Genomic DNA, 21,863 nt, shown 5'->3' on the forward strand with positions numbered 1-21,863 from the left:
CAAAATCATTTTACTTGAACTGGCCAATCTCACTCCTGAGTTGGGCTGTTTTTGCAGGAGGAAAGAATTTAGCAAGAAACCTCTCAGCCATGTCCTGCCAACTAACAATGCTTCCCGGTTGTAGAGATTGTAGCCAACATCTAGCCTTGTCCCTCAAAGAGAAGGGAAACAATCTCAGTCTAATGGTGTCTTCAGTAACACCATTGATCTTCACAGTATCACAAATCTCCAAGAACATAGCCAGGTGAATATTGGGATCATCAAGTGGTGATCCACCGAATTGAGCCTGCTGCACCATGCTAATCAAAGCTGGTTTGAGCTCAAAGTTGTTGGCATTGATTGGCTGACGCATTATGCTCGAGTAATTTCCATTCACAACTGGCCGTACATAGTCCTTCAAGGTGCGTGGTAGTACCTCACGATCTTCTTCAGCCATAGCTAGTATCTTATTTCTTCTTAGTGATCTAAGAGTTCTCTCAATCTCCGGATCAACAGGAATAATGTCACGAGATCTAGTACGGCGCATCCAATGTCAGAAACACACCTGTAGAACAAATTAAAACAAAATTCTAAATTAAAACCAAGATTACTTTGTATCGATATTGACAAAAAAAAATAAGAATAAACTAATCCCCGGCAACGGCGCCAAAAACTTGACCGGTGCAAAACTGCAAGTGCACAGTATCGTAGTTTTATAGTAAAGTAATAAGTAGAGTATCGTCCTCAGGGATTGGTACCTTACTCTTGCCAAATACCAAAATTTTACTAATCTCAATTTTATCTAGAGGACTCGCTAAGGTTTTTGTAGTTGCAAATAAACTTAGATCAACTCAAAGAGAAATAAGCAAAGAAAATAAAACTGACTTTCAAAGACCAAATTCAATGGAGAAGAAACCTTCTAGGAAATCGATTTCACCATAATTCTTCACTATGTTTTTCTCATCCAGCTAATTTAACTTAAACCTCTTTTGTCTATTAGCAAATCTCTAATTCATCCAAAAGCCTCTTTCGATAGTCAATTGGAAGTGATTCTAGTTTATCAATTCACACAAGAGTATGCAAATTAAATAATCAAGAACGCAATAAGACCAATGATTTAATTACTACACAGGTTCATACAAGTCTTTCGATCTCTATACTTACCTATGCTGAAATATCCAAGATCTACCTTATGATTCCCTCTTTCGATAGCAAATCACAAGATTAATAATCATCTAATCAATGGCCAGTTAATTAGAAGCATTAAACTCAGAATAAATCAGATAAACAAAGAGAGAATTGCATTAAATTAGCATGGACAAACAAGCATAGTTCGGAATTAGGTTACATCGTTTTCCTAGAAAGAAGAAAATTTAGCTCATACTAGAATTGGAATTCAACATAAACGAATTCACCATAATTGTTCTGAGAAGATGGGAAGAAGAAAATAAACACTGAAAAATCCTCCTTGCAGCCTCAACTGGTCGTCAAAAGCTCAAGAGAACGATTCAACGCCTTTCTCCCGTCCGTGCTCGTGTATGAATCCAACGTACGTGCAATAAATTGGAATTCCGTCTCCAAAACAAATGATTTGAATCCCTCTAGCTATGTTTTTCTCTCCCAAAGAGTGTTCTCCAGTCAAAACTCCCGGCTCTAGAGTGAAGAATGGCCTTTTATATGGTCCCACGGCGGAAAACCTAAAATCTGTCAAAATACGATGTTCGCTCGAGCGGGGTGTCGAGCGCGCGTCGAGCGTTCGACTCTGCCTGATTTCGCTCGAGCGGCCAATGTCTCTGCTCGAGCGATCTTCGTTTTTCAGCAACCCGCTCGAGCTCCCTGTCGAGCGGCAGTCGAACATTTGAATCTGCCTGAATTCGCTCGAGCGGCCAAAAGCCTCCGCTTGAGCGAACTTGTAAAATCTGCAATATGAAATTTTGCAAGCCATCAGTATTCTATTGAACGATTTTTTGGAAAACTTAAGCGATCTGTGAGGAATACGGCTCGTTTAGAAGATTTGATCGTAGAGTCATACATTGATAATGAGTGATATACATTTTGTGCAATGTATTTCCATGGGGTTGATACTAGATTTACAAGATCGGATCGAAATTATGAAGGTGGACAAATGGGAGTTTCATCAGTATTTACTGTGTTTTTCCATAAAGTACGTCTCATAGGCACACAATGGGGCTATGAACTATGTGGGCGAGAGTTTGAAATAGCTCAATGGTATATCTTGAATAATTGCGAAGAGATTAAACACTATTTGAAGTTAGTGATGATCATCTAAAGCAATTGTATTTTTAAGTACATGTAAAACAATATAGTATAAATTGATACAAATTAATAGTTCACATTATTGATATATATGATTACAATTTGTGTAATATTAGTATAGTATTTTTAATTAAATTCTGATCTGTTAGATCAATACCGTTCAAACGGTAAATAACCTATTCGAATGGTGAAGTACCATTTACAAATCCATTCAAACAAAATAGACCCATTCGGATAAAACTAGCCCATTCGAACGGTATGCAAGAAATACAGTCCGTACGTCTGTTCGAACAATAAAATATTTATTATAATGCAAAATCCCCTTCGAACGTAGAGTTTAATAAAAATAAAATATCTGTTTGAACAGACATTATTTATGTTTGAATAGAAGTCACTTGAAAAATTAAGTGGTTCAAACGCATAAAGTCTGTTCGAACACTATGTTTGTTCGAACATGATCAAATATGGTTATTAGTAAGAATGAAAATTTCATACCATTTGAACACAAGTGTTGGTTCGAATCTAATTGTTTCCATTTGAACGGATTTTTTAGACGACATTTTTTTGTCTCAAAAAACAATTTCCGTTCAAACGGTTTCGAATGGTTCCACCCAATTTCATCCCTAAAAATGATTTTTTGAGACGCGTCTCCAAAAACATTTTGAGACGGTCTTTTGCTAAGAGCTAGAGTGAGATTCGGGTTGGAAAATTGAGTTAAGTCATCTAATCCCTAGCTATTCAAAGACTGAAAATTACAAGCATGATGATCAACTAGAAATGAGGTTATACGCTTTGAAATAGACTTTGATTAGGATTTAACTAATTGAGGGAAGGAAGATTTTTCAAGATGCAGAACATATTGCAAGTTCCAACTGTGGAAATTATCAGGAAAACATGCACGATCGAGTGCAATATTCCGGCCAACCAATTCAGTTGAAATACTACAAATTCATGAAGAACAAATTAAAGTCATAGCTAGACAGGGAATTGGATTACGCATGCTGGTCTGTGAGGTCGAATTTTAGGGTCGAAACTCGTTGATGAATGATATTTGTCAAAAAGAGTTAGGCAAGCCGCAGCAATATGCTGTGATCACAGTTTTTCCAACACGATACGGTCCTGGCCGGCCTACCTTTACATGAATGGAGTATATTGACCGTCGTAAAATAATTTGTCAAATTCATCATGGATACGCAAGGATTTGTAATATCTAAGTCTTTATAATTTTTAAATTATTTCACATTGAGAAGATAATTAATTTTTAAGATGCGTAAGTGATTTGGAAACTATAAAATTAATACATGCAATATTTGGATTGGGGTTTTTTTTAGATATATATATTTATTGGGCTTTATAAAAAATAATAAGAATAAAATTAAAAAAATTAAATAATTAAAAAAATAGTGGGTCACATTACTTTTTTAGAAGAACATTTGTCCATGGTAGATTTTTTTTTTTTTAATAAAGAGTCAGAGTCACTTGTTCAAGAATGACTCATTCCCAAATTTATTGAAATAGCCCTCACTTATGTTAGAGGAAAACCGTGACTACATCCAGACATAAAAATTACAAAAAAATACTAAGAATATAAACCAATAAATCCCAAGCATAAAATAAAAAATAAATGAAAAATAACAAACATCACCTTATTACTAAAATCTATAAAATGAATGACCAATCTGTTCTGTCTATACGAAAGAAAGCTGACATCAATCCGTCGTCAATCTTCCATACGAAAGGTTACGAAATCCACTTGTTCATGGTAGACTTACAAGAGATTCTCATTTTCCAGCTTAAAGTTACTTCTAGATCACTTGCCAGTTTTCATTGCGTACGAAAAACTCACAACTCTTCTGCTACTCAATGCTAGCTAGACCGTTGCTTGGAGTGAGACTGAGGGCAGGAAATTAATAGGTCAAGTACTGATCAGGAGATCATGTGCATTCATCGTTGGAAAGATAAGGTTTGAAAAACAGAAGATTTTCAGCCTTCAGATCAGTTTGAAAACTGTACAAAGGATGAAAATGAAATTGTGTCTCAAGACAAGATAGGAACAAAACGACTTTTGTTTATATATTACCAGGTCTATCGGTCTCTCAGTCAAGAGGCTGGAAACCTGTTCATATTGAGAACTGGAAAATGCAGTTGTTAATTTGGAAATGATGATATACTTCATGAAAATCTTGCAAACATGTTAATTTCTCCTTTCATTTCATATTTAATTTTTTAGAATGTGAAATGAGTACTGATCTTCATTTCTTATTTCATTTTTAATTGTTATGCATTTATGCATGTTAATGGTGATCTTGACCTGAGAACTAAATGAGACGTTATCATTTTTCGTAAAGAATTTAATAGACGATGTTACCGATTGCTTACCATAGGACCAATTAGTAATTAGGACAAATCCCAGAAATCTAGACATGAGGGATCGATATTCCACCAAATAAGTATACTAAAATAGTTTTAACAAAGAAACAGAGTAGCTTATATCCTAAAATTTCTAGGCACACTATTTATATGTTATAATTTGAAATTCAAATGATAGAATTTGATTTGGTAAAATTCAACTTTTATAATTGAATAATTCTATTTCAATGTCTTTAAGATACTACATAATTTTATTTAGAGGATTTATACATTTTAAAATTTAAATTTTACAAATTATCAAAAGATATTACGTGGATTGAATATGTTATAAAGAGAGGGGAAAGAAGAGAGGTGGAGGGAGAGAGATACTTGGCGTCGTCAACAAGTTGTGGGGAACAAGCCTAAGGGAAAAGGAGAAGAGAGAGAAAGGAAAAACAAACTACAAAAACTCTGCTGAGAGTTGAGAAACAGAAACTGACATGGTGTGTATTATGCCACGTCAGTGTGTGGTTGCTTTGTCAAATTTTGTGTAATCCTGGTGATTTTTAAATAAAAATTCAGTTTTTTTATTTTTACTTTATTTTTTTATATGCCAGATTTTTGGACTTTACAACGAGCAGGGAAATACACAAGTTGCTACTTTTTTTTTTCCTAATCCACAAGTTGCTAATTTTTTTTTTTTTTTTTTACTCTAAGCAAGCAATTTCATTAAAGTAAAGTAAAAAATGATACAAGTTAGAGAGGGTGAGATTCCCCTACAAAACACTCCAAAGCAACAACCACAATGCAAACGAGATGGGAAAAAGAAAAAAGAAAAAAAAAAAAAAAAACTTCGAGACCAATTTCTTGATCTCTACCCAGACCTTACAAAGAGGGTACTGTCTTAAAAGATGTTTTGAAGGTAAGTAGTCACCACTGAAAATGGTGCAAGCGGAAGTATTATAGTTGAAAGCTTTGAAGTATTTGTTGGTGAGGTCCTTAATCTCTTTCACAAGATCACTGGTTAGGGAAAGTAATAATCTGGGTAGATTGACATCAGAATGGCAAAAAAGTCGACTCACGTCCTTGGAGTGGCACGTGGGACCACGCGCCAGTGGAATGGAGGAGAGGTCAAGCCAATCTGAAGAATCGGAGAGTGGGGAATCTCCTGGTATGGCGTGTGAGGACCACAAGTTGCTATTCTTTTTTTTTTCTTCTTTTTCTTTTTCTAAGCAAGCAATTTCATTAAAGTAAAAGATGATACAAGTTAAAGAGGGTGGGGTTCCCCAACAAAATACCCCAAAGCAGTAACCACAATGCAAACGAGGTGGAACAAAAAAAAAAGTTTTGAGACTAATTTCTTGATTTTTATGCAGACCCTACAAAGAGGGTACCATCTTAAAAGATGTATTGAAAGTAAGCCACCGTTGGAAACAGTGCAAGCAGAAGCGGTGTAGTTGAAAGCCTTGAAGTATATGTTGGTGAGGTCCTTAGTCTCTTTCACAAGATCACTAGTTAGGAAAAGCAATAATCCAAATAAACTGGAAAGATATGCAATGGCGGAAAAGTCGACCCGCATCCTTGGAGTGGCACGTGAGGACCACGCGCTAGTGGAATGCAGGAGAGGTCAAGCCGATCTAAAGGATCGGAGGGTGGGGAATCTCCTGGTACTGTGCGAGTAGTCAGCGGAGCTGTCGGAGAGTGGCGGCGCGTGAGAGCCACGCGCCTACAATTTGGACGCGGTTCCGCGTCGTTCCAGTAGATCGGCGGGAGGGGAACGTTGTGGTGGGGCGCGTGTCAACTGTTCATGGCCAGAAAGCTACAGATCTGAGAAAATCCGAACCGATAGAAAAACACTACCATATAAGCATATTCACATATAGGAAGGTGGAGCCGAGCCGAGACTCACACCTTTCTCTCTGGCAAAACTTGATGGAGAGATTTGTTTTTTTCTAGAGAGAAGTCACACCTTATTGAACGAGACCACAAGTTGCTACTTATTGCACGAGAATTGGTGCAAATTGTTGATGCTATTAATGCAAGATGTGACATCGACGGTAAAGCAACCTGTGAGACAGTGCGGGGGAAGTGCAACTTCTGGTTGGAAAAAACTTGGGCAGAGAGGGCTGGGGTCCCGACATTACTTACCCATTTTAAATTATTTATTTATTTTTTATTATTGTCTTTTTACAATTAACAAATTTTTTTAATGAATTTATGATTTTTTTTTTCAAATGTTTAAAGTGATTCAAAAATTAAATTAAAAAAATTAAAATAAAAACATAAAATGCACTTATCGCCAGATAAAAAGTTAGCTCGACATTTGTGTGACAGATCATTTGAGTGAACTTCTGGTAAAGAGCTTGCTCGACATGTCATTCTAGCAAATATCAGACAAAGAGTTCGCTTGAGACTTACTCAAGCGATAATCTAATAATTTTGAAATTAAGAGTTATGCCGTATAGCCCAATAAATATATAATTATGAACGGGATGAAAGGTTCTAGAATGGTATATTTCATTTTGTCATTCTTCAAGATAATAAAATCTTCTTCAACTCTGTAGACGTAGACACATTGTCGAATCACGTAAATCTTTGTGTTTATGATTAATTTCTTATTTTACTTTATTTTCTTGCATCATTTTTCACAACAATATCATTTTTCACTAACGAATACAACATATAACTCAAAGCCTTCCTACTTCGCAATTTAGATCAAAATGGAATTATGATGCTGGGATTTTAGGTAGGGACGAAAGATATTTTGGTAGGTAAATTAATGCCTCAGATGGTGAAAGAATTGTCGTATGCCCCGGAGGATAGATTATTAGTTATTACGAGCTAGATAGGAAATGTGAGATCCAGATAGAGCAGATTGTGTGAGACAGTTTTGAAGTGTTCATTGTTTTCTTGTGAAGCTGATGGATCTTAATTAAGAAGGATGCTTCTAATAATCTTTCATTTACCAAGTCAAACATTAGAACAGAACCCGATGTATTAGACATTAAGAAGAAGAAGAAGAAAAAGTCTTGATCAAGCACGCCACAACTGGTGGACTGTTATTGATGGCTTTCTAAATTTGTCTTCCAAGTGCAAAAGCTATCAAAGTATTACAAGGATGATGTCCAAGGTCATTTCCACTGGGACAACTATGTTCATGAAGAGCAAGCATATAATGAGTTGCGTTTATGTGAGGAACTTGTTGTGAAAGGGCTATTTACACATCTAATAAGAGAGTATTAATATAGTGTATTAATGAAGAATGGTTAAGATCTTTTCTCTATTTTTTTTTTTTAAAGAATGATTTTCTGAATGCTTATAAGTTAAAAGAAATGAGAAAAGAAATGAATGCTAGAGAAATGGGTGCAAGGAATTAGAAATTGTAGAAACATTAACACCAATGAAGGAAGATATCAAACACCTGGCTACAAGCATGTTTCCTCTTTTTCCACATTCTGATTAGATTGTCTAACTTTATCACTCAATTATTAATCTAGTCTAAGCTTTAACAATCGAAAAATGAGAAAAGTAAGTCCAGATTTCCAGTCTTAAGTATCCATAAAATGCAAATCAATCAAACATACATACCAACCATGAGAAACATTGAAGAAATTATCAAGTTTCTGTTGTGCCTTACATCAACAGTAGAACAAGAACAAGAGTTTCTAGTTTGACTTCTCTCAACAAAAATCAACTTGCAAAATTATGAAATGGAATTTATCACAACCAAAATTATTCTAATCAGAATTTTAGAGCAAGAGGAGCTTGTCACCTTGGCAGATAAGCTCAACCTTCCATAATCTTTGTAAAATTCAAAACGGCCAAAACTACGTTTACCGAAAGACAAAATAAATGAAATCCACTAGAGTAGAACATAAAAACTAGAACAAGAGTGAAAATCCCCAAAAGAAAATGAAGAACAATAATGGCCCCCAAAACAAAGGTCTGGAACCGAAAACCAAAAGAAAATAAAATAGAGAGAGAGAGAGAGAGAGAGAGAGAGAGAGAGAGAGAGAGAGAGAGCAAAATCGAAATGCTTGCTGGTTTTATACTCCATGCGCTGGTTCTTTCCTTCCCTTGTGATTGGTCAGATCCTGCACCAACGTTGAGGCCATGAACGTGCTTGCTCCTTCAGCTCCTGCTCTACACCAGCGTTGAGGCCACAAATGTGAATCCTATTGCAACGTTCCCTACTTCATGCAAGTGCCCCAAGTATGTGCCTCTTTCTTTTCTTTTTTTTTTCATTTTTTCATTTCAGCCCTCAGCTCCTAATTGGCTCCTTGGTGCTCCAGTGCTTGCTGGTTCTTTGTTCTGGAGGATTTCCCCTTTCCATGCATTCTGCCCTTTTCCTTTCATTTCCCAGCACATAGTCATGCATTGCTGCCGTGTGGGCCATCTCTTGGTTCCCATTATATGGGTTCCCCCTAACCCATTAACCAATTTCTTAATTTCCTCTCGAGTCCCTCATCCATCGCATTAGACTCTCTCTCTCTCTCTCTCTCTCTCTCTCTCTCTCTCTCTCTCTTTCTCTCTCTATATATATATATATTTCTTTCCATAAATGCCCTGCAACATTTAAGTAAGATATGAAATGAGTAAAATTTGGATATTAATTATGATGTGGAACAGCTGCATTATAAATCTTTCTAAGTGCAAAAATATCATAATTCAACAATTGACTAATCAACTGCATAATCAAGTGCTTATCTCATTTTTGGTTAAATAATTTATCCACTTTAGCAGCTTAATCATGCAATTTTAACACTTTATCACACCCCCCAACTAGCTTTTTGCTAGTCTCTAGCAAATAATGCGATAAACAAATTAAAGAATCCAAGAGTGAGCCACTGAACTCAAAAATCTCTACAAAAAATCAAATCATAATGAGTTCTTGGGCATTAAAATGTAGTCTAGTCAGGTTATAGCTCAACACAAAGGCTTATAAAATTCCCAAGAACTCAAACAAGGAAAATGAATTTAAGCTATAGATCTTTGAGTGCATCAAGTGTGTGAATAGATTGCCATTTGGTGGTTTCAAGATTTCTCTCAATGGTTTCAGCCTAGCAACTTTTTCAAGAAAAACCGAAAGGTCTTTACTCCAATTCAAAACCATTACATTGGTGGCTTTCACATCATCACACTTTGAAAGATCCCTTCCTCTTTTTTTTTTTTTTTTAATAGGAATCCCAGTGATAGGTAGCCTTTTCTAATGTACTTGCACCAATTGTTTCCTTAATCTCTAGCCTATCCCTTTTCTCAAGTATTTTTACCTCCAAATCTTCATCTTTTTTTTAGGGGGGGGGGGGGGGAGTTTCTTATTCACTTTTGCTAGAAAATTAAGATATGGTTCATTGCAGTTCTTGTTAGTTGCTTAGGTGAAAGCCATTGAGTGACGTCAAACAAACAACAAAAGTATCTGCTTGTGTCTATGGGGGTCATCAATCAATAGCTTTGAAATACATTGCCTAAGTTTGAATTGCCAAGACTACTATAAGGTCATGTGTTGAACTTAAACCTAAACCACTAAGAATTAGTGTAGCCCAAGATTGCAACTATTTGATCTTAAGTAGAGAAGTGTGAAAACAGTAACTTGGCAGCAAGAAAAAAAAAAAATTTAGATCCCACAATTATAAATCCTGAGAGACTAAGTGGTAGAAGACTCTCCTTACCCCTCCCCCCCCCCCCCCCCCCCCCCCCAAAAAAAAAAAAACTAAAAAATGGCCAGTTTCCTCATTGCAAATCATGAATAGAACAAGACATGAAAGAAAATAGGGTTGAAGGAAATACTTGAGATGGCTGAAGGGATCGTGAAAGTAAAAAAAAAAAAAAACCAAAAAAAAAACAAGAAACAAACAGTTCTGAACTTGAAAAGATAGAATGAAGAAAAAGAAAAAGGAAACAAAGGAAAGAACAAAGGAAAGAACAGAACATAGAAGTGAAATAAACAAGAGCAAAAAAAGAAAGGAAAAAATTAAAGCAAAACAGAAATGAACTAAGGATCATGAGACTAGGTAGGATCTTTCAAAGGAATGGAAGTATCCTCCAGTGAAAGTTTTGCCAAAAAATGTTAAGTCTTTGGCCATTTACTTTGAAAGTGTTTTCATTTTGAGGAATAGTAATCTCAATAGTTCCATTTGGAAACACAACCTTAACTAAATAAGAACCACTCCACCTCAATCTTAATTTTCCTGGAAATAGATGGAGGCAAGAATTGTAAAGTAAAACTTGTTCATTGGGCTCAAAATTCTCTCTCTGGATGTGCTTGTCATGTAACATCTTCTTGCGCTTCTTTGACAATTTAGAATTGTCATATACATCTTGTCTAAGCTCATCCAACTCTGAAATCTGAAACTTTCTCACAGAACCAGCATGGTTAATAGAAAAATTGAATTGTTTAACAGCCCAATATGCCTTATGTTCAAGCTCAATGGGAGGATGACATGCTTTTCCATATACCAAGCGATACGGGGACATGTTAAGAAAGGTTTTAAAGGCTATCCTATAAGCCTAAAGTGCATCAGTCAGCCTTAAAGACCAATCTTTTCTGTTGGGGTTGACTGTTTTTTCTAAGATGTGCTTAAGCTCCCTATTAGCTAATTCAACTTGCCCATTTGTTTGAGGGTGATATGGAGTGGAAACCTTATGGTGTATACTATATTTTTTCATGAGGGCAACAAAAGGTTTGTTGCAAAAATGGGTTCCATTATCACTAATGATAGCTCTAGGCATGCCAAATCTAGCAAAAATGTTTTATTTCAAGTACTTAAGCACTACCTTATGATCATTTTTTTTACATGGAATGACTTCAACCCACTTAGAAACATAATCAACCACCACTTGGATATACAAATAACCAAAAGAAAATGGAAATGGCTTCATAAAATCAATCCCCCAACAATAAAAAAACCTCAATGACCAAAATGGGTTGTAAAGGCATCATGTTCCTCTTAGTGATTGTGCCTAATTTTTGACATGGCTCACAAGTCTTGCAAAAATTATATGCATCTTTAAACATATGAGGTAAATAAAATTCACTTTGTAAAATTTTTGCAACGATTTTATTTGCAGAAAAATGTCCCCCACATGCCTCAGTATGACAAAAGGAAAGAACAGCTTGTATTTTATGATCAAGCACACATTTCCTTATGATTTGGTCATAACAAAATTTAAACAAATAAGGATCATCATAGAAGAATGACTTTACCTCATGCTTGAATTTTCATATGTCTTGAGCACTCCAGTGGGGTGGAGTTTGTCCTGTCACCAAAAAATTAACTATGTCAGCAAACCAAGGCACGTTTTCAACTAACATTAATTTCTCATCAGAAAAAGAGTCAAGGATAGGGTTAGTGTGCTCATTTTTAGCAAATGTAAGCCGGGACAAGTGTTCGGTAACTACATTTTCAGCACCCTTTTTGTCCTTGATGATAAGGTTGAATTCTTGGAGAAGAAGAATCCATCGGATCAATCGTGGGTTGGCATCCTTCTTCGAAAATAGATACTTTAACGTTGCATGGTCAGTGAAAACAATCATAGGAGAACCAAGAATATAAGTTCGAAACTTGTCTAATGCAAAAACTACAGTAAGTAATTCTTTTTTTGTGGTAGAATAATTTTTTTGGGCTCCATTAAGAGTTCTACTTGCATAAGAAATGACATGTGGGAACTTATTTCTACGCTGTCCAAATACAACTCCTATGGCTACATCGCTAGCATCACACATTATCTCAAAGGGAATAGACCAAATAGGGGGCTGCATTATAAAGGCTGTAGTAAGCAAGATTTTCAGCTTATCAAAAGCATTTTGACAAGAAGCAATCTATTCAAAAGCAACATCATGCATAAGTAACTCACACAAGGGCTTAGAGATAGAACTAAAATTTTGAATGAACCTTCTATAGAACCCAGCATGTCCAAGACAAGACCTAATTTCCTTTACCGTTTTAGGTATAGGAAGCTTGGAGTTAAGCTCAATCTTAGCTTTATCAACCTCAATGTGACCAAGAACTATGCCTTGTTGAACCATGAAGTGACACTTTTCCCAATTGAGAATCAATTACTTCTCTTCACACCTGGCTAAAACAGCTCGTAGGTTAGTCAAACATGCATCAAAAGAACTACCATCCACTGAAAAATCATCCATGAACACTTCCAAACCATTTTCAATCATGTCGTTGAAAATACTAAGCATATATCTTTGGAAAGTAGTTGGTGCATTACATAGTTCAAAATGCATTTTCTAAATGCAAAAGTGTCAAATAGGCATGTGAATGTGGTTTTCTCTTGATTCGCAAGTGTTATTTCTATTCGGTAATAACTAGAAAATCCATCAATAAAGCAATAAAAATCATGGCCAACAACCTTTTCTAAAACTTGATCAAGAAAGGGAAGAGGAAAATGGTCTTTCCTAGTGGCGACATTTAACTTCCTATAAACTATACACATGCGCCAACCAATAGAAATCCTAGTAGGGATCAGTTCATTTTACTCATTTTTCACAATGATAAGCCCAGATTTTTTTGGAACTACATGAATGAGGCTTACCCACTTGCTGTCCGCAATAGGATAGATAATTCCTACATCAAGTAGTTTCAAAACTTCTGTTTTTACTACCTCATTCATAGTAGGATTTAGTCTCATTTGCATTTCTTTAGAGACTTTTGCATTTTCTTCTAAATAAATCCCATGAGTGCACACAAGAAGATTTATACCTTTAATATCCACAATTGTCCATCCAATAGCACCTTTGTGCTGCCTCAAGACTTCCATTAGTTTACCTTCTTTGCTATGAGTGAGCTGGGCTGAACTCACTATTGTGATTGTGCTGTTAGGGCCACAATGCATACTTTAGGTCAATCAGCAATGGTTTCAGCTCTAGTACTGGGATTTCATCTACTGAAGGCTTCAAACTTGTTGTCAATGGTGGGTGTTGCTCAATTTTAGGCCTCCATTTAGCTCCAAATTTATTTTCTGCATTAAAAACAAGATAAGCATCAATGAGGGTGTCATCAGTAACAAGGCCACAAATATTTTCTAATTCAAACAACAGGTCAATGGGCTGGTATGCCAAATAAGCCTCTTCCTCAAGGATGCTTTCTATCAAATTGACTTCTTGTACATCTTCCAAATCTTGAGGTTGCCTATAAATGTTAAAAATATTCAGTTCAAGGGTCATATTCCCAAATGCTTTAAATTTGAACTCAACTGCTTCTTGAAGTGGCATTGGGTTGAGATTGTGCAGGAAATTTTCCTTTTTCTTGGGAACTCAAGGAGGTAGTCATCTTTGTAAATGTGCTCCGAATGTCATTTATTGTTTGAGAATTTTGATTGTTGATTGTTGCTTGACCTTGCATAAACTATTGCAAGGTGTTTGACAGCTGCTGCACCGTCTCCTCAAGTCCCTTCTTTTGCATTGGAGATGCTTGAATTGCGAGTTCAAAGGGATCTAGAGCCAAGGTTGCTGGAGCTACATGCTGGTCACTCCTCCAACTGAAATTTGGGTAGCTCCTCTATCCTGGATTGTAAGAATAGGGTAAGAACTAGAATATGGTTTATGTATCATGTTTACATCATTAGATTGGTCCAACAATATTTCTTTGAAAGCAAGGATCGTGGGACATTCATTAGTTGCATGCCCATGATCCTCACATATGCCACACTTCTCAGAAATTTTAGGGATAACATGCACTTCATTTACTTTCTCCAATTCTATGGCTTCTATTTTTCTAGACAACAAGGTTAATTTAGCACGTAAATCATCATCTTCCTTTAAAGTATATTTTCCATGACCAGACTCAATTTACCTAGACCTATCATGCACATCAGTTGTGTCTCAAGATTGAGCATTTTCAACAAGGTAATCAAAATATTCAAATGCCTCTTCAGGATCTTTGTCGAAAAAATCTCCATTATAAATGGTTTGTACAAATTGGCGCATTTTAGATGTCAAACTTTCATAAAAAGAAAGAAAAAAAAAAAAAAACAGAAACTTATCACTCACCAATTTTCATAACCATGATGAGGAGAAGCATTTAAAAGATTTTTTAACCTTTCCCAGCTTTGATAAAAAAGTTTCAGGATCGTTTTGGATAAAGTTCATGATTTGTCTTTTAATTGCATTTGTCCTATGTATTGGAAAGAATTTCTTCAAAAATTCAGTTTGTATTTCTTGTCATGTGTCTATGGTTTTAGGTCTTAATGAATTCAACCATATTTTAGCTTTATCTTTCAAGGAAAATGGAAACCACTTTAGTCTAATAACCTCCTCAGTACAGGTCCGGTCCATGAATGTAGATCAAACCTCTTCAAACTCTTTGATATGCAGATAAGGTTCTCAAATTCCATGCTATAAAAATGTGGAATTAATGGAATCATTTCAGGTTTGAAATTAAAGTTGTTTGCATTCAAATGTTGAATTATGCATGAGGGTGTGCTAGCTCTGACAGGTTGTAAATAATCTCTATGTGTCCTATTCTGATTCACCATTTCCCTATCATGATTCTCATTTTCAGCCATTGTGCTATGAGTGTCAGAAGATGATTCAAGATAAAGAGATATAGAGTTAAAAGATGATAGTGATTCTATCCTAAATAACCGAGAAGTTTGATCTCCAATCCAACCAGTCATATAAACAAAAGCAGAAAATAAAGGAAAATATAAGAAAAACATAAAAAATAAAATAAAAAATATCACCCAAGCTGTAAAGAGGTTCACAGCACTACAAATATCCTCTCGGTAATAAAAGAATGATCTTATAAACACCAGTTATGCCTAGCAACAACACCAAAAACTTGATAGCTTTCTAAATCTGTCTTCCAAGTGTAGAAGCTATCAAAGTATTAATAGGATGAGTTCCAATGTCATTTCCACGGGGACAACTGTATTCATGAAGAGCAAGCATATAATGAGTTGTGTTTATGTGATGAACTTGTTTGTCAAATGGCTATTTACACATCTAATAAGAGAAATAAGAAAAGTATGTTTGTGTACTGATATGGAGTGTATTAATTAAGAATGGTTAAGATCTTTTCTCTATTTTTATTTTTTAAAAGAATGATTTTTTGAATGCTTGTAAATTAAAAGAAATGAATGCTAGAGAAATGGGTGCAACGAATTAGAAATTGCAGAAAATTAACACCAATGAAGAAAGATATCAAACACCTGGGCTACAAGCATATTTCCTCCTTTTTCACACTCTGATTAGATTGTCTAACTTTATCACTCAATTGTTAATCTAATTTAAGCTTTAACAATCAGAAAATGAGAAAAATAAGTCCAAATTTCCAGTCTTAAATATCCATAAAATGCAAGTAAATCCAATACACATACCAACCATGAGAAACCTTGAAGAAATTATCAAGTTTCTGCTGTGCCTTGCATCAACAATAGAACAAGAACAAGAGCTTCTAGTTTGACTTCTCTCAACAAAAATCAACTTGCAAAATTATGAAATGGAATTTATCACAACCAAAATTACTCTAATAAGAAGTTTAGAGTAAGAGGAGCTTGTAGCCTCGGCTGATAAGCCTTCCATAATCTTTGTAAAATTCAAAATAGCCAAAACTACATCTATTGAAAGACAAAATAAATGAAATCCACTAGAGCATAACATAAAAACCAAAACAAGAATGAAAATCTCCAAAAGAAAATGAAGAACAATAATGGCCCCCAAAACAAGGGTCTGGAACCGAAAACCAAAAGAAAATAAATCAGTGAGAGATAGAGAAAGCAAAATCGTTTTATATTCTGTGCGCTGGTTGTTTCCTTCCCTTGTGATTGGTCAGATCCTGCACCAGCGTTGAGGCCATGAACGTGCATGCTCCTTCAGCTCCTGCTCTGCTCCAGCGTTAGGGCCACAAACGTGAATCATGCTGCAGCGTTCACTGCTTCATGCGAGTGCCCCACGTACGTGCCTCTTATTTATTTATTTATTTATTCCGTTTCAGCCCTCTGCTCCTGATTGGCTTCCTGGTGCTCCAACACTTGCTAGTTCTTTGTTCCAGAGCATTTACCCTTTCCATGGGTTCTGCCCTTTTCCTTTTATTTCCAACACATAGTCATGCGCTGCTGCCGTGTGGGCCATCTCTTGGTTCCCATTAGATGGGTTCCCCCAAACCCATTAACTAGTTCCTTGATTTCCTCCCAAGTCCCTCATCTATGGCATCAAACTCTCTCTCTCTCTCTCTCTCTCTATATATATATATATATATATTTCTTTCCATAAATGCCCGCAACATTTAAGTAAGATATGAAATAAGTAAATTAGGATATTAATTCTGACGTGGAACAGTTACATTATAAATATTTCTAAATGCAAAAATATCATAATTTAACTATTGACTAATCAACTACTACATAATCAAGTGCTTAACTCATTTTCGGTTAAACAATTCAGCTTAATCATGCAATTTTGACACTTTATCAGTTATAAATACCTATGTGTTTGTGCTCCATAATAACATCGATACTCCTCTCTTTCATCCAGTTCAAACATAGAAACCAAGAGACATGAGTTTTCTTTTCCATCTAATGCTTCAGGCCACCTTATTATTTGTCCCAACATTCTTCATATGCATGTTTCTTGCAGTAGAGTCTGCCACTTTGAGTCTTGTTACAGATAAGGAAGCGTTGATCTCATTCAAGTCTGGAATAAGCAAAGATCCTTCAAATCACCTCTCTTCGTGGGACAAAGACACATCCCCATGCAATTGGACTGGAGTTGTCTGCAACAAGTCTGGCCAGAGAGTGGTTGGCCTTGATCTTTCTGGTTCTAGACTTGTAGGGTCAATTAGCCCTCATGTCGGTAATCTCTCCTTCATCCAGTCCCTTCAACTCCAAGATAACCAATTTACGGGGATGCTTCCTGATCAGATTGGCAATCTCTTTCGTTTGGAAGTTCTGAACATCAGCTTTAACAGAGTAGAAGTTGTGCTCCCCTCAAATATAAGCCGATGGACTCAACTCAAGATCCTGGACTTGACAAAAAACAATATTGAAGGAAGGATTCCTGAAGGGCTTAGCTACTTGACGAAGCTCGAAGTCTTGAAGTTGGGAAAAAACCGACTTTCTGGTGCAATTCCACCTTCAATAGGTAACCTTTCCTCACTCTTCAACATAAATTTCAGAACCAACAATCTCAACGGCATAATACCAAGTGAATTGGGACGCCTTCAAAATTTGAAGGAACTTGATCTCTCAGTTAACCATTTGTCCGGCATCATTCCTCCATCACTATACAACATATCCTCCCTAGTTTCCTTTGCCTTAGGTTCAAACCAACTATCGGGTGAAATTCCCGGAGATATTGGGATTAAACTCCCAAATCTTTTAGATTTCTTTGTTTGCTTCAACAAACTCACCGGACATATTCCGTGGTCCTTGCACAGTCTCACCAATATATACAGCATCCGCATGTCGCATAACTTTTTAGAAGGAACAGTACCGCCTGGACTGGGAAATCTCTCAGCTCTTCGCATGTATATCATTGGTTCTAACAGGATTAGATCAGGTAAAGATGGTCTCAATTTCATTACTTCTTTGAGAAATAGCACTCTCCTCTACTGCCTTGGCATTGAGGCAAATCATTTGGAGGGCGTGATTCCAGGATCAATAGGCAATCTTTCTAAAGTTCTGTCAATCTTAAGTATGGGAGGGAATCGTATTTATGGTAACATTCCCACGTCAATCGGTGGTCTTACCGGCCTGAATTTTCTAAACTTAACCGACAATTTGATTTCAGGTGAAATTCCACCTGAAATAGGCCTATTGGAGAAACTGCAGAAGTTGGGTTTGGCAAAAAATCAATTTTCTGGGAGTATTCCAAATTCTTTAGGTGATCTCCAACAATTAACTCAAATTGATTTATCAGGAAATAGTTTGCTCGGTAAAATTCCCCCTGCTTTTGGGAACTTGAAGAATCTATTTTCCATGGACCTATCTAACAACAGATTCAATGGGAGCATACCTAAAAAATTGTTGAATCTCCCTAGTTTGAGCACTGTTTTGAATCTATCTAAGAACTTTCTAAGCGGACCTATTCCTGAAGAAATTTCTCTAAGAAGTGTCCAAACCATTGACGTTTCTGACAACCTTTTGTCTGGTAGCATCCCCAACTCAATCCAAAGCTGTCAAAGCTTGGAAAAATTATTCATGGCCAGAAACATGCTTTCAGGTCCAATTCCAGATAACATGGAAGAAGTGAAAGGCCTGGACACTCTAGATCTCTCCTGCAACCAACTTTCTGGCTCTATCCCTGTTGAACTCCAAAACCTTCAGGCCTTAGAATCCTTGAACCTTTCTTTCAATAATTTCGAAGGGATTGTTCCCAGCGGCGGAGTTTTTAGTAATCTCTCTCGAGTCCATTTGGAAGGCAACCCAAAGCTTAGTCAAGGGCGGCGAGGAAAAACAGTACTAGCCAAAGTTCTTGTTATAACAAGTATACTTGTAACATTGGTCCTTTGCGTTATATTTGGCTCACTGTTGTACATAAAGAGAAGAAAACCAAAGATGGAAAAATTTTCTGAAACCTTCAAAGGACGGCATCAAATGGTGTCCTATAATGAAATCCGTCAGGGGACTGGAACTTTCAACCAAGAAAATTTTATTGGCAAAGGGAGCTTTGGGTCAGTTTATAAAGGCTATCTTCGGCAAGGAATCGCTATCGCAGTTAAAGTCCTAGACACTGAGAAGAAGAGCTCCTGGAAGAGCTTTTTCGCAGAATGCGAGGCTTTAAGAAATGTTAGACATCGGAATCTTGTTCGACTCATCACATCATGCTCTAGCATAGACTTCAAGAACATGGGATTTTTGGCTCTGGTGTACGAATTTATGAGTAATGGCAGCTTAGAAGACTGGCTAGAAGGCAAGAGGAAGCATGTAAATGGGCAAGCGCTGAATGTTGTGGAGAGATTGAACGTGGTCGTTGACGTTGCTTGTGGATTAGATTACTTGCACCATGACTGTGAAGTTCCGGTGGTGCATTGTGATTTGAAGCCCAGCAACATCCTTTTGAGTGACGAAATGACTGCAAAGTTAGGAGATTTCGGTCTGGCCAGGTTGCTAACTGAAAGAACAGGCAATCAGTCTCATATTAGCTCCACAAATGTTCTAAAGGGATCCATAGGTTACATACCTCCAGGTTAGTACTATTCCCTTTTCTTTGGTAGTTGATAACTCAATATGTCGTTTTCTTTTTGATAAACATGTTTTCTCTGAGGAGACCCTTTCTGAGGTCCTTACTTTTAAGTATGTAACTAGTTTTGTGAACATAATGCTTCGATTATGATGTGTAGAGTATGGTTTGGGAGAAAAAATATCAACGTCTGGAGATGTATATAGCTTCGGGGTAATCCTGCTTGAGCTCTTCACAGGGAAGAACCCAACACACGAGAGCTTCATTGGAGGCCAAAACCTAATCAGATGGGTGCAGTTAAGTTTCCCTGCCAACGTGGAACAAATACTCAACCCTGAGCTGCTAGCTCAGATGAGCAATCTTCGCCACAATGACAAACTCATAAGCCATGATGCTCAACTTGAATGCCTCATCACAATCCTTGGGGTTGGGCTATCTTGCACCACAGACTCGCGCGATCTCCGTATTAGTATTAGAGATGCTTTCCAGAAACTGAGATCTGCAAGAGACAGCCTTCTTAAACCGTAAAGATCCTGATGATCATGGTGAGAAAACACAGAAATATTAATCATAGCTACGTTACAATAATGGATGAATGGTATTTGCTATATAATTAAAGTCTTTGGTCCTCTTGCTCTGTAATTTTCTTTCTTTTATTTTCTGTAATTTTCGTTTCTTTTAGTTGGGACGTTTGAATTTACTGTTTCATGTCTCGTATCGATCTCGTAATCCATGTTGTAGCACTTACTTTACATGTAATCATGTGTCGGAGAAAAGATTACAAGCTGGTATTTAAAAAAAAAAAAAAAAAACGATATTATAAAAGCCAAAAAAAAAAAAAAAAGAGAAAAAAAATTAGTACTGAATATATAGACGTACGGTGCACGACGTTCGGAAATTGAAAGGAAAAAATAATTGTGTTTCAAAATTGAATTAATCCTTCCTTCTTTTCCTTACAAATTCAGTTTTTCCAATACCTCAGGGTGCATGAGAATACACGTTTTATGTCGAATCAGGTCAATGCTAACTGTTTAGGTAATGTAGATGATCAGGCAGCAAAACAAAATCAATATATCTTGAGGAAAGAAGTCATTCTAAGAGTACTAGTAGTAAGCTCAACAAAATTAAATTTTAGTTAAAAAATAACCATAAAGTGTAAAATAAAATGTTACAATAGGCTCAACAAAATGTACAGTGAATTTAACATTTGGTTATATGGCTGGCTAAATTTATTGAGTAAAAGAGACTAGCCAAAGTTCAAAATCAATATTTTAATATAATAGTGAAATATTTGTTGAGCCTATTATTTGGTGTTGTAAAAAGTGGCTAGTTAAAATTTATAAAAATGAATTTTCTAGCTAAATTTTAGTTAAAGTTTATTGAGGACACTACTAATGCTCAAGCTAGAAGCTAGCGACCTCCTGCTAGCTAGCTGGACCATTCAAGCTAAATTCGATTGGACATTGTTCTGTTAGAAATAGAATAGCAAAATAGAGAAATATCAATTTGCAAACAGTGAGGTGATTGTAAAGCTGTCTCTTATACAATTATTACCTCTCACTCAAGAGTTGATTATATAAAAAGATAATATAGTAATAATGTCCTCATAATACAATTAATACTGTTTATATAGTGTGTTTTGAACACTAATCTTAGAACAAACAAATGGAAATGGTAGCAATAGATCAATGTTTCGTGTTAATTTAAACAAAATGAGCAAAAAAGTAACTGTCATTGACAGTTATTAATTATTGTCAAAATCTGAAGAAATACATCACTTCGTTTGTTTAAAATAAATTCGTCATTTGCGATGATGTGTTTTTGTTATCGGAATCCTTAGTTTTATCCAAAGCCTCCCATGTCCTTTCATTTTTTCTTTGGTGCATACATATCAAACAATGGATCAATGAGAGTGTTGAGAATATTCCCACAGCATGTGTAGTTGTCAACATCCCCCTTTTTTTTTTTTTGTTGCATTTCATCTTCTTGCGGATCTTGAGTTGTTGGAAGAACTCGACTAGAGGTATCCAACACATACCGAACTTTCAAAGTAGTGAGTAAAAACTCAACTTTCTCCTTCCTACGTCTGTAGTTGTTTCCATCAAACCGATCCAACTTTGAAAGATCT

At 36.1% G+C, this 21,863-nt stretch overlaps 1 protein-coding gene and 1 non-coding gene across 2 annotated transcripts in view; both read left to right on the plus strand.

Moving 5' to 3' along the window:
* The window catches only part of LOC122297986, a 107-nt gene extending 64 nt beyond the window's left edge, over positions 1-43 (plus strand). Inside the window, exon 1 of the small nucleolar RNA XR_006239046.1 lies at positions 1-43. This exon is cut by the window's left edge and continues 64 nt beyond it. This is a non-coding gene — a small nucleolar RNA (small nucleolar RNA R71).
* A 17,034-nt stretch (positions 44-17,077) lies between these two features.
* Positions 17,078-20,348, plus strand: LOC122297297 (putative receptor-like protein kinase At3g47110). The gene is made up of 2 exons (XM_043107318.1): positions 17,078-19,741; positions 19,896-20,348. Exons 1-2 carry the CDS (start codon positions 17,113-17,115, stop codon positions 20,261-20,263), a joined length of 2,997 nt encoding a protein of 998 aa, XP_042963252.1. The 5' UTR covers positions 17,078-17,112; the 3' UTR covers positions 20,264-20,348.
* The last annotated feature ends 1,515 nt before the right edge of the window (positions 20,349-21,863 follow it).

This window comes from Carya illinoinensis, chromosome 15 (genome assembly GCF_018687715.1).
Source record: "Carya illinoinensis cultivar Pawnee chromosome 15, C.illinoinensisPawnee_v1, whole genome shotgun sequence".
NCBI classification, from domain to species: Eukaryota; Viridiplantae; Streptophyta; class Magnoliopsida; order Fagales; family Juglandaceae; genus Carya; species Carya illinoinensis.

Excerpts from the sequence above, each read along its gene's own strand:
- LOC122297297 (XM_043107318.1), top strand. The coding sequence starts at position 17,113 with ATGAGTTTTCTTTTCCATCTAATGCTTCAGGCCACCTTATTATTTGTC. Across the intron at positions 19,742-19,895 it reads CATAGGTTACATACCTCCAG|AGTATGGTTTGGGAGAAAAA; the intron begins GTTAGTACTATT and ends TATGATGTGTAG.